We start from the raw sequence: 20,739 nt of genomic DNA on the forward strand, positions 1-20,739 counted from the left end.
CCGTCATAAAATCCATAAAATGGCTCCCTGTAATATCTCAGATTGCTTTTAAAACGGTGTTTGTCACAAGTCTTCTCCTTCGTATATCTGTGACCCACTAACCCCTACAGCCCTTGCCTCTCCCAGCGGTCCTCTGATTCTCGCTCACAGCCTGTTCCTCTGTTTGCCTTTACATTTAGTGGGTGAAAGGCTTTTGCATGGTTTGCTCCAACATTGTAGAACAGTCTCCCAATAAATGCTCAATCTGCATTAAAAAAAACCTACCTTAAAACTAAGATACACTTAAAACTCACCTTTATAAACCTGCATTTTCTCAGGCTTCTTTCTTTCTTCTCTCTCTCTTCTCTCTTCACATACCACGTCTGTAGAAATGCTTCTCTTTGTGCTACATTTTGTTAATATTTTACTCGTGGTATGTTGTTGTAATAATACTTTTTTCCCTTATGTGTTTTTGTCTGCCACCTCAGGTGCTTACACATGAATAGAGCATTATAAAATAATTAGAATTTCTTATTAATACTTAGTATTAATAATTATAGTATTACTTAATAATACTAACAAGTATTACTATTAAAATTGTCCATGATACTGTACATATTATGCAGTGGTATCCACATATATTTTCATATATTTCACATATAGTTTCCCACATATAATATGAATGCAGTCAATTATTAGGCAAAAGCTTTTGTCTGTGTGCTCATATGCTTCTACCTGGACAAACATTTTTGAATTATTGCAAATTGAGTATTGAGTCTGACTGTCTTCGAATGTATTTATTAACACATAAATCAGTTTATTTGAAAAAAAGAAGATTACTTTTATCATCCTTGCAGCATATCATCCTTGGAGAAAACCCTCACATGACTCATGTGCCACATTCATGTGAAAAATGTCATTTCTAATAGCTGGTATCAGCACCCTGAAAGGTATTAAATCATCTTCAGTGGCACATGCATGCATTGGCCCGGGCATGGCCTCTGTGAAGGTCGTTTGATACCATAACAGGCCATAAAGCGGTGTGTTTTTGCTGCCTTTCTTTATAGTGCCTTTGTGGTCCCGTGCCGCACCACACATAGCTGTCCTTCTGTTCATAACAAGGAGCCTCTTGTTGCTCTCGACTGATACAGAAGGGCGGAAATGTTAAGATCTGCTGTGAGCTTTCTTTTTTTCGCAATAACACTGAGCTGTGGAGGTATGGAGAACTGAAGCGATTAGTTGTGTTTTATGTCGCTGGTTGTTGTTGTGGAACCCGCCTGTCAGCTGACCTCATCCCACAGCTCTCAAATGTGTCATGTGACCTGGAGGTTAGACCTGGCCACACCCACTGCAGTGGAGAGAAGGGGGAATCGGTGCATGTCGCTCCGTTCCCCGTTTAACACATTCCAGCATCCGCTTCCCTGCGAGAGATAAAAACGCTCTGCGTCATACAATGCAAGGTCCTATCAGAGTTTATGGTTATACCATATGGTCAGATTTTATCCTAGTTTCTGTGGTATGAGGTACAAATACAGCTTGCCAATACATGTGTGCAAACACGCCCACTTGATAGAACATTAGTACAGTACATGGATTATACCCACAATCCATCATTCAATCAGCTGAGTGTCAAAAGGAGAAGCTATGAGAAGACGCAGTAATTGCAGGACTAACGAGGGATGGATCATGAGAAATTGCTATAAAAATACCATGTCATCTGCATATCATCAGAATGACTCGAAGTGATCTGCACTTTAAACGCTGTCTCAATATTTAAAAGGACAAAGAGGTCATTTGTGCTGAAGCTTTAGAAACACGTGCCTTTTTGTCTTTTTCCAAGAGTGGAATTTATGTAGTTAAGTATTTGTCCATCAGATTCTTTTTTAAGTTCTGGCTCGTTTGCTAGAGGATAGCAACACTTGATATAATAAGAGTCACGTTTCTCAATTATCATCTGACAGGGGTGCATACACCAATGCCAAGAAATCTCATTCTGGAAACATCGCCCAAGGAAAACGATATCTTTCAGTGGAGGATGGAGCCGGTCGCCACGGTGAGGTGGTCACCAGGAGACGGACCCTCGTCGTCAAGGAGTCCACAGTCCTGCTGCTCCAAGCTCAAGGTATGGGGCCAGATTTGTCCAAAATGATACAATTTCCTGTTACCACAAGAACAGCAACAACATCTTGTAAGATGACAACATTTGGCCTGAAAAGGCAATTTTTTGCATTGCCTTGACTGCAGGAACGCACAGCTGTAAATTGATGTAGAGCTAGTTTCCTACTAAAGTAACATGTTGTGTGATGTTACCATGACATTGCTGATTTAAGTTCTAGTTTGTGATCGGGCATAATTGTCATAATGAAAATAATGATAATTTTAGTAGTAATGGTAGTTTTGTTTGCCTTCCTCTGCATTTTTAATACAGAGGTGACACACTTCTTGTTAATTTGTAATTTAAATGTGTAACTAAACTGAAAATGCTGGATCTTTGATGGATGTAGTCAGTGCAATTCCTTTTGGTCCACACATAAGAGAGAAATGTACTTTGTAAAAATGTATGTTTTTATATTTGCTGCCATGAGTTAGGAACTTATTTAGTTATTTAATTTAGTTATTTAATCATAATCTTTTTTAGAACACAAGCACAGCTTTCTTATTACATTCTAATAAATTTGTAGACCTGTGGTGATATTTGTAGACTGAGCAGTAGACTGTAAGCTTGTGAGTCTTGATTTTTTATGAATGTATTTCACTAAAATCCCCCCTGTTTTTAACTTTAGGTGAAATGAATGTGCAATCCACATACACTAACAATGTTTATGGATAAGAACTGAACATGCCTTGATGAAGGACTGTCTATGCTTCAATTACCTTTTTTGCCCTCTAGTGGTAAATTATCATCAGTGCAGGAGTCCATGAAACGGAGGACCATTTCTGGGGCTGCATCTTCCAGTCGAGGGGGGGAATTGTTATAATTCGATCCCATTTCATTCAATGAATGTGGACCAAACCTGCCAATCCACAAACCCACAGTGCAAACCTCTGACATTTCCGAAACCTGGACCCAGCCCCAGAAAACACATGGGTCACTCCATTACCCTCTTACCTTCCAGCTCACAGCTTTGTGGGTGGAATATGCCTGTGTGAGCTAGCATGGCTCCCAGCACAACCATCTACCTCATAGATTCTGTTTCCTTCCTGCCATACTTACAGAGAATATGTTTAAAATCACTGTATATGACTAGCACATACGACTCCTCTGGGGTTATTAGCTTATAACACCCTGACCCTGCGGCCAGGGGAGTGCAAGGTTTATACTACCAGAGTTTCTGTTAAACAAGAATTACCTGTCATTTACCAAATTTTGGTAAATTTTCTGGCAAAAAATGTTTAAACTCATTAGTCATTTTGATGGACAAAGTCAGGACTTTCCAAATTATTTGCATTTCATTTTAATATCTCATTGCTATTCAGGTGTTGGCTTCCAGAATGAGTTTTGATTTCATTTATTGTTATTGAATGATTGCTTTATGCATTTCAGAGCAGTAGTATATCATATGTCTCACAGAACACATTGTATGAATATTATGGGAGTAGCTTACCTGAAATATCTATTGTAGAAGATGGCTTATAAACCATGGGTTTTTAAAATATGTATCATGGGGGATGTTTTGATCATGCTTAAAGCGTCTTGACCCCCTTTTAGTCAGAGGGCACAGGATAATGAGCCTCCTCCCACCCCCCTACAGAGGTAAGAAACCCAGAGACAGCCTCCCCCTCAGCTCCTTTTGAGAGAAAGGTGAGCGCAAGTAATGAAACAGTACCTGAGGCAGGAGCAGGCCTAGCACATTAAGAACAACCTCTGCCATAGGATGAATTATGGCTGAGAAGAGAAGGGTTTTTTTCCCCAAATTGGAGCTTACCGCAGTTTGAAAGGAATAGGAAAGTGCCTCATTTTAGATATGCCTCATGGACATCGTAAAACGCGAAGCCCCTGTAATGATCGCTATCCGTGTGAATCGCAGTGAAATATTACTGTTGTAAAACCTGAATTGCAGGCAACACAGTTTAGTCTCTCTGCTTCTAACACAAAAGACTTGTGAAATTGTGCAACTGAAAAAGACCAAACACCATCCCAGCTGAATTTAGTCAGGGTTGATGTGGCTGCATGTAACAATCTCATTGAGTCATTTTTTTTTTTTAAATCACTTCTCATTAGAAGTGTTGTGACTTTCCTCTGAGAAATGGCCATTGGGAGAGACAAATAAGCTTTCTCTGCCATGAGAAAATAAGAAAACTTCAAATAGCCTAATTAAGTTCCACATGGACAGTTTCATTGGCTCAGATTGCTGACATGGGTGTTTGTGGTCCCATCAGAATCAGAATCAGAACAGAGGAGCTGTTCTCGCTGTGGAATTAGCCTGCAGTAGACATTAATGAGCAAAGCTACTTAATAGAACATTATTAGTCCAGGCAGGAAAAAAAAAAAACCTGAAACTATTTTGAGGAATTTTCGATCTTGCTAGGTGTGGATTAGCACAGTTATGTTTCTGTTGAGTAATCCTGTAATAAATCACGCAGTATGGGTCTTTCTGTTTTCGACATAAAGTGAATTCTTTATGATTTTTTTCTCTTTTTTTTCCCCTTCTTTATTGTGTGGGTCCACGTAATGTGGGCACTGATGTGCCGTTTTCCCACAGAACGTGAGGGGTGCATTGTAAAGTTCACTGGAAACCTATCCCTGCTGGAAAGTGCAATGAGCTCTCTGCAGAGAAGATCTAACCAAATGTATGAATAGAGGAGACAAAGGGATGAATTTGTAACTTAAGCCCCAGCAGTGGCCAGTGAAAGGAAGATTAGCACTGTGTCTGTGCTGCCTAAAGTGCTAGCCAATCATAGTTTGGCTGGGTATGACTTCTGGGCAGACAGTATAACAGCCAGTGTGACATGATGGACTTGTAACCAGAGAGCTTTAAGTTTTATTCCCATATGGAGCCTTTTCCTTGTATCTTTCAGCAAGCTACTTTACCTGAGCTTCTTCAAGTAATAGCCAGCTATGCCAATGTATGAAAATTCAGGTGTATTATTGGTCCAGCATAAGGTAATGCGGACAAGAATGGGTAGATCATACTTGACGAAAATGGTTGTTTTTCACTCTGTGCGAGTTCTTCTTTGGATCCAGCCTCCGAGCTGTTTGAAGAGAAAGGCCCAGGGCTCCGGGCTCAAGTTCAGAGTGCATGTTTAGAGCGTACATTTACAGCACACGCTTACAGTATGCTTGGTAGGATTTGATTTAGTGTAAGGCTGTTGTTTTCATAATTTAAGCTTGCTGGTGCCACTTCACTTGAAAAGATCACTTCACCATAGTCTGGAAAGAAAAATTCACAACTTGTGTCACCCTGGTTTTAAATGTCACTGTATGAATTTTCCTTTGAAGAAGCACAGCCTATGTGTTCCCAGTTACTACCCACATCCTACTTTCTCATCACCTTTAAACATCCACAGCCATTCAATATGATGCCTTTAACTTTAAACATTCACGTCATCTCACTGTATCATTACAACTGAAGCTATTTTTCAAGCTGATGAATGAACTTTAAGGGAAAAGGTTTCTGTCAGATGAGAGTGTCTCCCTGTACTGGCCTTTCCAAGAGGAAATAGATATCTCACTGGATTCTGCTTTTGGGGTGTGCGTATGATACACGCAGCTTCTCGAAGCTAAAAGGCAGCGTTGCCCAAACGAAACAAGTCTCTCTGGGTTGCCTTGATTGGCGGATTTGTCACCTTGCGTTGTCACTTTAAGGGCAGGCTGGAGGCTTCGCACCCAGCCCTAAATCACAGCAGAGGCTGACAGATAGAACAGCCGTTCAGCGAAAAATACAGATCCGATATACAGTTTCACCGCGGTGGTCGTTAATATCTTTTCGCTGTGTTTCCCTGTCAGTGGCGGGTAGAGAACAATATGGTTCACATGAGCATTAGCGCCAAAGCTATCATGTTACTCTTTACTGCATACACAAAGCCAGTGGAAACCTCACAGCAGGACGGTGCCCATATGACCTTTCTACTGTAGACCAAAGAGCCCCAAAGTGTGGCTGTGCTTATGGGTGATGGCTTAGGCTGTGAAATGTACCCTTGCCATTGTTATTTTATGTACATGGCCCAGACACTGCACAAAGTGTCACGGGGAGTTAGGGTTTCAGAGTTTTGCCACGTGCGCAGCAGGGATAGCCCTCCTCTGCTATCTCCCCCAAGACACACACACACACACACACACACACACAGACCAGAAGAGAGAAATCCTGCTTTTTAAAGGAAACGGAGGAAAAAAAAAACTCTACTTTCTTCTCTTCCCTTCTTCTCAGCTGATGTCTCAGCTCACTTCAGAGACAAGACTGTCATCTGCTTCCAATTTCTGAATTAAGTGTCTCCCGTTCGGGGGCTCTCGGGGGAGGGGCTGGAAGAGTCCTGGGCTCCTATTGGATGTCCCGCTACTGGTTCTGTGGTCAGAAGCACCATGTCATTCAGCTGTCAAAACCTAATAACCTCGCAACAGGGAGAGCAGTTCAGCTACTAGTATCCCACTACCCTGCTCACTCTAGTCATTCACCAGGAGCAGTGTTATGAATGCCACATTTTTAAAAGAAGGCTTGTCAATGTTTTTTCGAGCCATGCAGCTCCCTGTTGCTTTTTGCCCGTGTTACTTATGATGTAACGCTAGACTTTAGGCAACTGTACTTTCTGTACTTTCTTCAAATGCGCCCCTTGTGTTCTTCAGACCCCTCTTTGTGGACTTCTCTCGATAGGGTTCGTGTTTACGGCGTGCGGCTTTTGATGGAGCGTGTTTGTAGTTTTTAGGGAGAGCGAGACAATCACCTTGAGCAGGGTAAATAAACGGCACGGAGGCGAGAAAGGCCGGGTCTATGGGAAACAATGCGCGCTGTGTGAGGGAGCGCCAGCGCTGCTCCGTGACCTCTTTTAAAAGCACGAGTTTTACTGAAACTGTTTGTATAAACAAGGCTTTTATTCTCAGCCTGCTGTGGCCGACCGCTCAGATGGAAGCGCGTAGAGGAACCAGATTGTTTTTTGGGTGGGAGCGGATGGTACGTTGGGGGGGGGGGGGCATGTCTGGCCCATAGCAGCCACCCCCCCCCCCCCTCCCCATCCCCCCTTGGTCACTAATTCCTAAGAGCCTCTCATCAATGTGTTTGTTGGATGCTGAGGCCTGATGTTGAATGATGGCTAAGGCACTGCTCAGAGCCTTGTGACAGAGACATGCAATGAAGAACCGGGATTAACAGAGGCAACATGTGCACCACTTGCCAAGTAAATAGGGGGCGCCAGAAGCACCATCAGGCACTGAATTGACATATTCCACAGTGTGAGGAGTGAATTTCTCGCAGCAGTAGCCTCTGCATTCCCAATTCACAGCATTTAAAAAGACTGTGATGTATTAGCATTGATGTCATCCTGATGGAGTTCCCACGGCAATGGCCTTCTGCCTTCCAAAGGCGTTCGTAGCCAGAAGCTGCAGCCTGTCGTGCCGGTGGGGTCAAAGGTCAGCCAGCCCACTCTCCTGTTACTCCTGACAGGGTGCGTACATGGGAGGTTGCCCTTTACACCACCCTGGCTTTTTGGTTGTTTATGTGCGTTGGCCGTAAATATTGTCTCCGCTGAACATCTAAAAATACCTTGTGTAATGTATCCAATGAGATCGTGGTGTTGCCGATTACCCATGATGCACCACTCTCCCAGCACGAGCTGAGCGAGCTGTGCCGGGCTCGGAGCGAGCCCCTCTCTGCAGCTCGCTGTATTTACGACCCTGCTCGTGCCGAGGAGGCTGCGCTAAGCTAAGCCTCCTCTCAGAAGCGTGCCATCGCGTTCCTCTGAGGCGGAGTGCCTTGGGGGGGGGGCGTGATCTGGGCACGGGCATGCCAGAGCGGGGAGGACCGGGGGGCCGCTCCTCCACCTCAAACTCCAACGTGCCTGGGCGTCCTGCGGCGGCCCAGCCCGCAGCGCCAGGGTTCGAAGCCTTCAAGTAGCAGAAGCACTGAGGGGAATATCAATGCACGCGTACACCGTGTAGACAGGATGTGTGCGTCCACATCATACATCTCTGTGAGCCTCTACCCCGGCAGTGCTCAGCCACCCGGAGAGAATCTGCGCAGGTGAGACATGACAAATCCCAGCCCCGCCGGAAGGCAGCCCACCCCCATCCCTGCCGGGTTTCTGACAGACACAATGTGAAGAAGGAAGACCTGTGAGGGCAGAGTAATTCTCATACCGTGAGGTTCAGCTCTGCTTCTGATACCTCTGCTATTGATTTCAAACATGCTTAACTCCATGCTTTCTTTCCTCGTTTAATCCCCGCAAATATACCACTGGGCAGGTTTTTAAAACGGAAACACATCTGAGCAAAACATGAGGAATCACCCGCACTGATTTAGCACTTACTATTTGGAAATTAGTTCCAAGAAGAGAGTATTTCTACAGTTGTTAATGAAAAAATGGTGAGAAATCAGTAAGGAGAAATGCACATATGCAGTGGTCCACACATGCTTGTGTGTCTCTCTGCACTGCAGTTAACTTTCAGAGAGAGCGGCTAAATGCTGCTGTGGTTCCCACCGCCTCCACCTCATCCTTTATTTTCATCCCCAACAAAGAAAGCCCCAGACAGACACTGCGGCTCACCTGTTTCCAATTACCAGGCCTGAGTCACTGGCCATAAGCGTCTGATTGCGTCTGCCATCCTAATCCTGACACAGCTGCTCTCTGTAGCCCGCGCGGGCCGCGGGAAAGGGGCTCCCCAGTCACGTCTGAATGCTCGTCTCCGCACGCAGCCTGCCCTCTCCTCCACCCTGTCAGACTCCGGCGCTTCAGCCGTCTCCGCGCGGATTAGACGCGGAAAGGAGGGCTGTATTTCTGTGCTGCCGGACCCAAACGGAAGGGAAAGCGAAGCTGGATGGTGAGATGGTTTATGAGAATAAAAAAACCTGGCTTTTCAATAAAGAAATCTCTTCCTCTCTCCCCCCTCTCATTCTGTCTCTCTGTAGATGTTCCTGGCAGCCTTGTCCTTTGCCTACTTTGCCAAGGCTTTATCTGGGAGCTATATGAAAAGCACAATCACCCAGCTGGAGAGGCGCTTTGATATTCCTAGCTACTTAATAGGAGTTATTGACGGAAGCTTTGAAATCGGTAAGTGCCCTTTGTGGGTGTTGGTAAGTGAAATCGGTAAGTGCCCTTTGTGCTGGTGTCACTGCAGTCTCCATTTTTTAATCATTATTGAATGCAGCGTGGTTCTGAAAGGCTACAGATGTGCTCTCCAGACTCCAGAGAAACAGACTTACCTCTGGTCTATGCGATCTGTAATGAGCTTGGTGAAGAAGTAGTTTTAACTTGCGGCCAGGTACAGTACAAATGTGGGCTCCTTCTTTGAGGTTTCATTGAATTTCATATCGCAAGCGTATTGTAGAATATATGAATATCGGGGCTGAATTTGCATTTAGGCCTACATGGGATCAGAATTTCCACAGTCTGTTACCATGTGCAGAGCCTGTTGAATTGAGTGCTAGTGGGATTAAGTGCTTTGGGAGGTAATTTGACAGTTTCAGGTTTGAATCCTGATGTGTCAGTGCTGCTATGCTCAAGAGAAAGGTGTTTGTTATTTTTCCAGTAAATATCTGTATAAATGGATAATGGAATATGTGAGTTATAACCCACCTTGGGCAAAGGCTGGGTTATAGCTCACGTATTGATGCTAATTATATACAAATAATATAATTCTATTCTAGATATTCCAAACATCTCTTAATAATGAAAGAAACCTCCATTAGCACCAGATTTGTAAGTTTTTGTTTGTTTGCTCAACTAAATTCACACTTCGCTCTAGCCAGAATGTCATTTGTGTACACATCAGGCATATGCAACTGAACTAGCCACAGGACAGAGGGCACACAGTATCACTCATTTTCATTGGCCAAAGGCAAGCATTAGTGACACTGATTGGTCTGGCACGTCACCTTCCTCATGGAGTGCAGGAACCACATCGCAAAATCGGATATCAATCCGTTTTCATTTTTCCCTGGGATAAACACCCAAGGAGGGTTTCACACCCTCTCTCTATGGCTGCTGTTTCCATGGCAACCGAGCAGCAGTCCCTACGGAATCGGGGATTGGCGTAACGACCGGCGTGGTTGACCCCGTTTCAGGCGCGTCAGCCATTCATCCGCCGGGCGGACAAGATGACGCAGCGATCCCAGAGCGCCCCCCTCGCCCCCTGCCCCGGCTTCGCCGGCTTCAGGGGCCTTCAGACGCCGCTTGCATCATTGCAGACCCTCCAGGTTTTTGTTATCGGAGAGCGTTCGGCCGTGACAGAGGAGCGTGCTCCGCACAAAGAGGCCTGGCCTGCCCCCCCACCCCCTACCCCGATCCTCACGGCTCCGCGCTTCCAGCCGAGCGGCTCCGCGTAGAACCTCATTTCCCTGAGGAACGGCTGTGCGTGCCCAGCCGCGCAGGCGAACTGGGTCAGTGAGGCAGGTATGATGACAGGCGGCGCCCACGGAAACCCACAGCGCCTCCTCCATCCAGCAGCCATGCCTGAGACTCCTGCTGCAGTGAGGCAGGGCGTTCACACCCCACACTCCCAGGCCGAATCCGCTTTCCCGTAGCTCTACAGATCGTATCCCTTATTTATTTATCTGCGAGACACTCTTACCTGGTGCGGCCTTAATGACAAGATGCATTGTATCTGGGTCACAGAAGCAGCAGGAAGAGAAAAAGAGGGGGGGCATTGGTACAGAGCAGCCTGTAACAGTCTCACTGAGCGCAGGGCTAAACTGCAGGCAGAATGTCTCAGAGAAGAGAGTGCCTGGCAGCAACCTCTACAAGCAGCACAGCCATGCTGTGATTGCAGACGCACGGAGCCTAGGAGAGATCCATTAGAGTATCTGTGGCAGCAGGCACATGGAACCTAGGAGAATATTCTGTGACAGCAGATGCATTGAGCATGAGAGAGATCCGTTAGAACATGCTATGAAAGACGTGGCACCGAGGAACAGTCCATTAGCGACGCGTGTGCTTCTCTCTCTGATGCTCTCAGCTCCTCTCTCCTGCCTGTCCCTCAGGTAACCTGCTGGTCATAGCGTTCGTCAGCTACTTCGGGGCGAAGCTGCACAGGCCGAAGATCATCGCCATCGGCTGCCTCCTCATGTCTCTCGGGACCATCCTCATGGCCATGCCTCACTTCATCATCGGACGGTACGTAGCGGCTCGGAGAAACGCCGGCGTTTCTCCCGTTAAGCAGGGCAAATGGAGGTGGTCTGAACAGATGCTAGCCAGCAGTCCCTATTGAATAGTCCCCGTCTGTGTTTTTTTGCCTTGTTATTGTTGATTAGGGGGCCAGTTTTGAAGTTAAATGATGTTTCTGGCTGTTGTTTGCAAAGCGCATTACTCAGATGTCATAGCAGATTTGATGATGACTGGTGTTATTATTTCATTTTTAAAAATCGTTTCACTGCTTACCCCATCATTTCACTGCTTACTGTACATTGTCCCTTGGCATGTGACAAATAAAAAACTTTGACTTTTTGACTTTGAAATCACTTCTCTTTGTAAGGTGAATGATTCCTATAAGCGGTGCATACATATAAACTGATATTTTACATGCAGTGTATTGGTTTGTCTCAGACATTCCCATTAGTAATGAGTGAGTTTCTATCATAGCTGTTTTATTAGCCTTACCTTTAAAGTCATTATCCTGTTGAAGTTACGTAAATCATGTAGTAGAAATACCTATGTAAAAATAATGTGTATCAAAAGAAATACATTTCACTGTCTTTAAGTTAATGTTGAGTGCTCTATTGGATTATACTGAGATTGGTTTGTTTTGCAAAAGCACCATCAGGATGCAGTATCAATATGAAGTATTTTATTTTGATAGAGAGACATGACTGATGAGCGTTGACTCCAGACATTAAAGACTAGTGTAAATGTGGAAGTATGAATGACTGGCTATAGTGAAACACTGAGCTAAACTTTGAGGGTGGTGCCAGTCTGCTCTGGTGTTATGCTGATGCTGTTTATTTGAATTGTTCTGTGTGGTGATCTAATGGTACGCGATGCTTTTTTCCTCCCCTGCTAAACAGTCACATTGGTGTTTTGTACGCAGCTATAAGTTCGAAACGTCAATTAGATCTTCAGTGAACTCAACCAATAACCTCTCTCCATGTCCAGCAAGCTCACCTGACCCTCTGCCTGCAGGTGACGTGGCCTCCAGCACACCCGGTGCAGGTAAGAGGCCACGCCCACATCGCTCTGCTGAGGGGACGAGAGCCGTTGTAGAGCTTTGCCATTCATTTCATTGAAGTAATTTAACTGGCCTCTCCTCCAGTACTTTCCTCAGCATGACATCAGTGTCCACTGAAAGTAACAGAATAATATGATACGTGAATCAGACAAGTGTAATACAATACATTCTTAACTCAGCACAAATCAAAGCTCCTACAGCTAGTGATTGTAGAAATGACATTCAGTGTGAATAAAGCCATGGGAAATACAGCGGCTGACCACAAATCCGTGTTGGTACTGCATTGGCTTTATCCTGATTAAGCCTTTAAGCGAAGCAGATGAAAGACGGCCCGATCTACACCTCAGAAACAGCTGCAGTCTCATTTGATTGGAAGTGTACACAGCACAGTTATTCATGGTAGCCCACATGAGCAGTGTTTAAATTCTACTTCTGGAAAATGTTCTTTTTCCTACGCGAAAGTGAGCAGAGCAGATGTTAAGTTGGGTGATGAGTGTGTCTCAGACAGGTTTTGAGGGTAAGGACTGTGCGTGAATTCCTTCTTTTGGCAGATTCTTAAAAGACCAGGCTCGTTTTGTGGGCATCCTCTTTTCCAGTCCAAACCAAGCGCAGAGTCCTTTTTTCAAAAGGCACATTTTTTTCACAAGAGCAGTGCTAATCATAACCACAGTGGATCGACTGTTGTCAAATGTCAGAGGAGTTTCTCATCGAATGAAAACGCGGCAGCAGAAAATTGAGGGAATGTTTCTGTCACGTCTTTTTGACATTCATAGCGATGCTCTTTGTTTCCTTTTTGGCAGGGTGTGAGCGAGAGTCCAGTCTCTCCATGTGGTTTTATCTCTTCCTGGGAAACGTTTTGCGTGGAATCGGTGAAACTCCTGTCCAGCCGCTGGGAATATCATATATTGATGATTTTGCTCAAGAGGACAATGCAGCCTTCTACATTGGTAATACACTCTTGGCCACATAAAACAAATAATCCTACTATAAATAGCATCATTACCAGCAAATGTTGTGAGTAGATGGACACAGGATATCACTGATGATGTGCATTACAGAAGAATAACTTGTTTCTGAATATCTGGAGAAATCTAGCTTTGTATTGGCTTTTGCAGAATCATTGAGGCCGTCTCTCTGGATTATACCTACCATGCAGACCAAAAAGCTCACCCTATCTTTTATGTTGTGATTTAGGTTGTGTTCAGACAATATCCATCATTGGTCCGGTGTTTGGCTACTTACTGGGATCCTTGTGTGCCAAAATCTATGTGGATATTGGATTTGTAGACATGGGTGAGTCAAATACTCCTGGTAGTCTGGCCACCTAACCATTACCTGTTCGAGGAAGAAATTTAAGTTTGGTGATCAGCCTTTGAAAACCAGACCAGCTCAACAGAACAACCAGAGCAACCACAACGGTCCTCCTCTGTTCCCAGCATGCTTTGCTGTGTGTCCCTTGCAGACACTGTGACCATCACTCCGGGCGATGCTCGCTGGGTTGGTGCCTGGTGGCTGGGGTACATCATCGCCGGCATCATCACCCTCCTCTCCGCTGTCCCTTTCTGGTTCCTGCCCAAATCGCTGCCGGTGCCGGTGACGCAGTGCGACACTCAGCGCTCCCCAGAGGAGTCCGGCTTCATCAAGGACGCCCCGCACGTGGGCCACAAGTACCGGCCGGAGGAGGCCACCAGCATCGTGGAGATGGCCAAAGGTAAACGCCTCCATACGCCTTCCTGTGCCTCCCTGCGCCTCCCCTTCCTTCCAGCTCAGCGACTGTAAACACGCGCAGAGAACCCACCTGGCACCATTTCACGCTACCTGTCGTTTTGTATTAATAGAAAAAATAATAACACGCTTGCACAGAACAATGCATGCTCAGTGGATACGAACCCTGCCAGAAATGATTACATTGAAATATTGGACAGTAAATTGCTACATCGCTGCATTAATATCATATTATATTCCATTATAATTAATGGAGGCAAATGCATTGAGGCACTGTAGCAAAAACGGAGATGAATAAATACATTTCCAAGACTTGACATTACTGTAGCATCACTGGGTTAAAGCTGTACCGTTTATACAGTGGAGATTCGCATAGTGTACTGCATGTTCTGTAGCCTTTATGATAATTTACTGTAATAGCAGTGATTGGTGCTAATAGAAATAATGGCTCCTCCTGCCAGAATTCCTGCCATCTTTGAGGAGCCTGCTGGGAAACCCTGTGTACTTCATCTACCTCTGCGTGACCATCATCCAGTTCAACTCCCTGATCGGCATGGTCACGTACAAACCCAAGTACATCGAGCAGCACTACGGACAGTCGGCCTCCAAAGCCAACTTCCTCATGGGTGTGTTACCTCACGCTCATCCTCCTCAGTCAGGAAGAGCAGCTTTATGCGGTTAAATGAAGATCACATTGCATTACATTACATTAATTATCCAGAGCGACTTCCAGCACGAAAGAACAGAAGTGTACCCATTCAAGTTGAATGAGCAACAGTGTCAGACCAGGCTAGCAACACTTCCAGATCAGTGAATGTGAGCATAACACTATTCAAGCCCTACCACAAGCTAACTTGTGCAACCTGACGAGACAAGGGAAACCAAGTATACTACCATACATCAGTCACTGGATCACAGAATCCACAACACATTGCAATACTACATTTAATGCAAGATGTGAGTGCACTTGGCTCTGATTGTGGAGGGTACAGTTTATGAATGAGATGCTTTGGCTGGAAGGTGCAGTAAATGGGCTGAGTTCTGCCCTTCACTGGAGCTGTGTGTTTTGAGACTGTGTGAGTGGGTTATAAAACTGCCCCCTCCCCTTCCTTAATGTGAGACTGGTGCAGGACAACCTCTGTATTTGAAAGAGATTGTAACAATAAGCAGCATTAATATCACTGCCGTGCATCCCAGCCACTGAAATTGCTTATTGATGTTTAATAGATGAAAAGATTGAATGGTTTTTCCCTTGGGGAGAAGTGGGGGGGGGGGTGGAAACACAATGCCTCTCAAAGCCATCAAAAGATGTTTTTCCATGCGTCTCGTCTCCCGTGACTTTGATGTAAATGAGGAAGTCCGTGTCTTTGATCCACGGGACCCCCCCCTGCGAGTTTTCAGCTGCGTGTTCCGCTGAACAGGTGTTTCCATCACAGGCGTCATCAACATCCCTGCCGTCGCCCTGGGCATGTTCCTCGGGGGCGTGGCCATGAAGAGGTTCAAGCTGAGTGTGATGGGGGCGGCCAAGCTGGCCTTCGGGACGTCCCTGGTGGGCTACTTCCTGTCCCTGTCCTTCCTGATGATGGGGTGCGAGAACGCCAGGGTGGCTGGGATCACGGTGTCCTACCAGGGGTACGTCTGCACCGAGGACACGTCCACCTCCGTCCGTCTGCTTTTACATTGCTGGGCGTTTTTCCAAAACAAAAGCAAGGCTGGATAACAGTCCATGGCTCTGCACATCAGGGATCAGTAATTCTTCCTGGTCATACCTGCAGTACCAGTCAAAGGTTTGGACAAATCTGATTAAGTTAATGGGAAACGTGCATTCAGAGACGTTTTGATCTAAAGCCTTAAGCTTAAAGTGACATTAATAGTGACATTGATGCTTATGTATGAATGTCTTTCCTAAAAAAATTTTTTTTTAATATTTTTGACTACTTTGAAGAATCTAAAATATAAGATTTTAGATAAGATGTTTTGATTTGTTTAATATGTTTTTAGTCACTGCATAATTTTCATTGTGTTATTTCATAGTTTTAATGTCTTCACTATTATTTTAAAGTGGTGAAAATAGTAAAAATAGACAAAAATCCTTCTATGAGTAGGTGTGTCCAACCTTTTAACTGGCATTGTATATACATAGCAAATATCAGAGTAGTTTAGTGAATGGATGAGGTTTTGATCACTGGCCTTTGGTGCCCTCTAGTGGTAAAATGATGGATTGGGTGTATTACCTAGACATAGAATTATGACATATTTCCATGTGCATATATTTACATTAGTGGCATTGACCGGATTGCTCATCCATTTTGTTTTATACTTGGTTTACATTGATGGTAACGTATCTTGTAGACCTTAGTAACTAATTACCCATGTGTTGTCTCCTTCTTTGTATATATGCACGCAAAAAGAGTGGATGGAATATCTTACCATGAGAGGTCGCTGTTTGCAGACTGCAACATGGGCTGCCTGTGTTCAGGAAAGGACTGGGACCCTGTCTGTGGAGAGAATGGCATAACGTACATCTCACCCTGTCTCGCAGGCTGCCAGTCCAACAGCGGCTCAGGGAAAAACACGGTGAGACAGACAGACAGGAAAGAGAGAGACAGAGAAAAGGAGACTCACTGTTTGAATGAACAATGAAAAAGCCTGCACCTTTCATTAACATTTGAACACTTGATCCTATGTTTACTTTTAGCTTTGGATGAATTTTAAGTCAGCGTGGCTGTTTTTATTGTGAATTGCAGACTGCCTGATATAATGGACAAATTTGAATGGCTAACTGGATTCTGAGTTTCTGATTTCCGAGTTTCTGTAGTTTCACTGTGTAGTGTGATTGCAGCACCATATCAAGTACGGCGTACTTTACTCTTCCTGAGTGTAGCGCGGTGTAGTGTACTCTGTGACTCTGCTCTCACCTGCGCCCCCAGGTGTTTAATCGCTGCAGCTGCATGGCGGCAACAGCAAGCTTGGGGCTGGGGAACCTTACAGCCACGCTGGGTCACTGCCAGGACAGGGAGGGGTGTAAACGGGTCTTCCCCTACTTCCTGGCCCTGTCTGTCATCAGCTCCTTCGTCATGTCACTGGGCGGGACGCCAGGCTACATGCTGCTCATCAGGTCAGAGTTCACATGTGTGAGAAAGACATTGATTCCCTTCTGTTTTTCAGTGCATGAATACTATTAACCTCTTAACCATTATAACCATAATTGACACGAGCATAACTGTTTGCGTTTTATGTGTTTTTACATACAGCACAGTGCATACCAGCATACGGTGCATATGTAATGGTCATTGTGTTTCCTGTGCAGGTGCATAAAGCCAGAGCTCAAGTCCCTAGCACTGGGACTGCATACTTTGGCCACTCGAACCCTTGGTGAGTTCAGTCAAAATTGATGATGTTCACATTACATGAGTGGTTGACATCAGTATCAGAGTCTATCAAACTACTGAGGCCCGCTACTGTCCTCCTAAAATGACGCTTTATGAAAACCAACAAAAGGCCAGTAAGCATTCGCAAAAATACTCTCGGCTAGGGGAGATGTGATTAAATCAAAGAAGCAAAGGCTAAACGGGCAGTTTAGCCTGGGGGTGAACACCATGCATGAGGCCCACCCTGGTATTGTGGCACCATCGATCGCCTCTTTCCCATAACTGACTGTTTTCCCTCTGCCTTATGCTGACACAGCGGGAATCCCCGCCCCCATATACTTCGGTGCCATCATCGATACCACGTGCCTGAAGTGGGGACACAAGAGGTGCGGAGGGAGAGGAGCCTGCAGGATCTACAACACCAAGGCCTACAGGTACCCCAAAAACAGTCCCCCACAGTCCGCGGGCATCCCAAAAACACTGTCCCCCACAGTCTACAGGTACCCCAGAAACACTGTACTCCATAGCTTATGGGTACCCCAGAAACACAAACCCCTGTAGTCAACAGGTATCCCAAAACCTCTAAAATTTTCACTCTGAGACACTTCAGGGCACTAATGCAGCCTTTTATTTTGTCCCACAGAAATGTCAGGCCATTGACCCCCCCCTGTCCCTCTCCCTCCCTCTCAGGATAGCGTACCTGGGCCTGACCCTGGGCTTACGGACCCTCTCCTTCTTCCTGTGCGTTCCCGGCTTCCTACTGCTGCGAAGACACGTCCAGCGGGAGGAGCGGACGGCCCTGACTGCCAACGGGGGCTCGGAGGTGGAGCCCCTGAGGAAGGAGGAGGCCAGCTCCCTGCACTGCGAGAGACTGGCCCAGAACTCAGACTGTGACCCAGACCCAGACAGGGAGACGCGACTGTGACCCTCAGAGCACGCCGCCCCCCCCCCCCCCCCCAAGTCCCTACGTGTGCCACTGAAGCACACAAACCCAGGTCAAATGTCCATACAACTCACAGAACAGGAATTTATATATTTGTACTCAGCCTACTTTTGTAGATTATGTGAAATAAAAGAAAGATGTGTTTAATAATTCATATTTCTTGAATGTATATGCTGTGTTTTACAAAAAAAATGGAAGTCTTTTTTTGTAGCAAAAGTGTCATTTTGTTTATTTTGTATTAAATTTTATGAACAAGAATTGTTATTTCAAATGGTTAAATGTACAAAATTCAGGTTTTACCTCAGCAGTAGTCTGTTGTGATAACGTCTGTGTTTTTATAAGAAAATGCACAACTTGCTGCCATTTTTGGTGCAGTCTTGTCAGTGAGCTATACCTGTTTCCTGTTTCCTGTTGGGCCTTGAGGTGCGTTCAGCTACGCTAACATTCACAGCAAACTTACCTTTAAACGGGGGAGTGAAATCAGTTTGACTTTATAATGAACACAAACATAGGGGCGGGTAACTATACGCTGGTAGCTGAAGAATTACTGTCAGACAGTTGTAATTGGACACGCTGAGCTACTTTACCTTACTGTCAGGGAGCAGCCAGACTAATGGCACAAAGAGTGGCTAGTTACCTAGTCCACGTGTCCATATGCACACTGCCGCTGCTGGACCTCAGTCGGTCACACAGTGGGTCAATTTGAGTCTGCAGGAACCTGGGGGCAGTGCATGGTCAGCTGGGGAAGGACGAATTTGCAAGCGAACGTCTGCTTAGCTGAACGCTCCTTGGATGTAAAGTCTGAAGAGGCAGAGCCACATTCCAAACCCCCCTGCTGCCTCTGCAGCTGCTGCTGTTGTGAGAACGTATTGCATTCGCCAGGCTGTAATATTGAAATCAAAGAGGTGGAAACTTTGGTCCCCTCGTTTTAGTTCTTCACTTAGAAAAATGGCCTTTAAGACGAGCAGTAACTGGTATCTGCAGAATTAATTTGGCTGGTTTATTGGGACACTTACTGTGAGAAATCGTATGCGATATTTTTGTATGGGATCCGAGTTCATCTTTGATTCTTGTCTAAAATATCAATATTTAGAGGATGTCCGTTGCTGTAGAAACATATTTTTATATTTTACATTTATTTTATAAGCTGTATTTTATATTTATCCTCTCTGTTTTTATATATTTTTGTATGTATTCTCTTGCCCTTAAGACATTGCCAGTCTAAATTTCTGATTGGTATCCCTTGTATCCCTTATTCTGTTTTAGGATACAAGTAAGTGCATTTTACTTTATGAAATGTGTCGGCTTTGCAATTACACTGCACTTTAATTAGCTCTTTAATTAACTCTTTTCAATGGGTGGGCACAAAATAGTGCCACCCTGTGGTGTCACAAAGTACCGCTACATGATCAAAAACAGAAACTCCTTCAGATGTATTTTTTTTTCAGAAGGTGCCATTGTTAGGCTGATGTTATAGAAGAGGCACAGAAACGCAATGAACTTGGAACTGCTGTGGTGTGTTGGCTGAGCTTCAGCTTGCAATCTCAGAAGTTGCTTGTTCAAGTCTTCCTTTGTCATTTTGTGCTTTATTTTGAAGTATGTCACCATTAAGTATCTAGGTGGTGGTGTGCTTTGAGTGGCACGGTGGTAAATTCATTGAATTAGCGCTACCCCAGTAGGTCCACAGTTCAGTTCCAAGACGAAACTTCAATTTTATTTTGATTGAACCCAGGACCTGTTGTTTGGCAGTTTGGCATTCTGTATCATTTACCATGTATAAAAGAAATTGATAGGATCAGTGGAAACAAGGACAGATGAGCAGCAAGTGCGCAAAAAAAAAAGCTGTGGAGCGCCCTGGTGTCGGTGGCGTTGGAGGAAGATCTGCGCGTCACTCCCGTGAGGTCGCAGGTTCAAATCCGGCCGGCAGCGGCACGGGACCTTGGGGGCGGAAGCAGGGGGTTATGAAGCGGGCCGCGCCGGCCGGCTGGGGTTTTGCTGCGCGGCACGCTACGCATTGCATGTGGGGCCAAAATGAAAAGCGAAAGCGAACCTGCAACCTCACGGGAGCGAGGTCACAGACCTTCCTCCGGCCCCACATGCAATGCGCTGCGCGGCACGCATTCTTGAAATATTTCTTGAAATAAAAATAACTTAATTGATTTTTTACAGAAGATGCCATTGTTTTGGCTAATGATGTAGTACAGGAACAGCACACATAAGGCTTCAGACCTCTTGTGGTGCATGCACAGACTAACTTTTAGCTTACAACCTCAATGGTTCTTGGTTCAAATCTTCCTTTAACTTTTTCATATTCTGCTATGTTGTGAGGTCTCTCACCATTAAGTAGCAGAAGAATCAAGGTCCTGGTCTGCTCATGTTTGAGTGGCACAGTGATAAGGAGGTCGTGGGCAGTA

At 45.2% G+C, this 20,739-nt stretch overlaps 1 protein-coding gene across 1 annotated transcript in view; it reads left to right on the top strand.

Annotated features, from left to right (window-relative positions):
* Positions 1–18,395, top strand: part of LOC118772081 (solute carrier organic anion transporter family member 1C1-like) — a 20,155-nt gene extending 1,760 nt beyond the window's left edge. Inside the window, exons 2-15 of the mRNA XM_036520333.1 lie at positions 1,941–2,101; positions 9,036–9,177; positions 11,106–11,238; positions 12,149–12,270; positions 13,087–13,233; positions 13,481–13,579; positions 13,749–13,997; positions 14,473–14,637; positions 15,448–15,643; positions 16,423–16,588; positions 16,942–17,129; positions 17,322–17,386; positions 17,699–17,816; positions 18,073–18,395. Of these exons, the coding sequence (XP_036376226.1) occupies positions 1,955–2,101; positions 9,036–9,177; positions 11,106–11,238; positions 12,149–12,270; positions 13,087–13,233; positions 13,481–13,579; positions 13,749–13,997; positions 14,473–14,637; positions 15,448–15,643; positions 16,423–16,588; positions 16,942–17,129; positions 17,322–17,386; positions 17,699–17,816; positions 18,073–18,307 (2,172 nt within the window). The 5' untranslated portion in view covers positions 1,941–1,954 and the 3' untranslated portion in view covers positions 18,308–18,395. The remainder of the gene's footprint in view (positions 1–1,940; positions 2,102–9,035; positions 9,178–11,105; positions 11,239–12,148; positions 12,271–13,086; positions 13,234–13,480; positions 13,580–13,748; positions 13,998–14,472; positions 14,638–15,447; positions 15,644–16,422; positions 16,589–16,941; positions 17,130–17,321; positions 17,387–17,698; positions 17,817–18,072) is intronic.
* Positions 18,396–20,739: the final 2,344 nt, after the last annotated feature.

Source organism: Megalops cyprinoides, chromosome 25 (genome assembly GCF_013368585.1).
Source record: "Megalops cyprinoides isolate fMegCyp1 chromosome 25, fMegCyp1.pri, whole genome shotgun sequence".
In the NCBI taxonomy this organism is placed as follows: Eukaryota; Metazoa; Chordata; class Actinopteri; order Elopiformes; family Megalopidae; genus Megalops; species Megalops cyprinoides.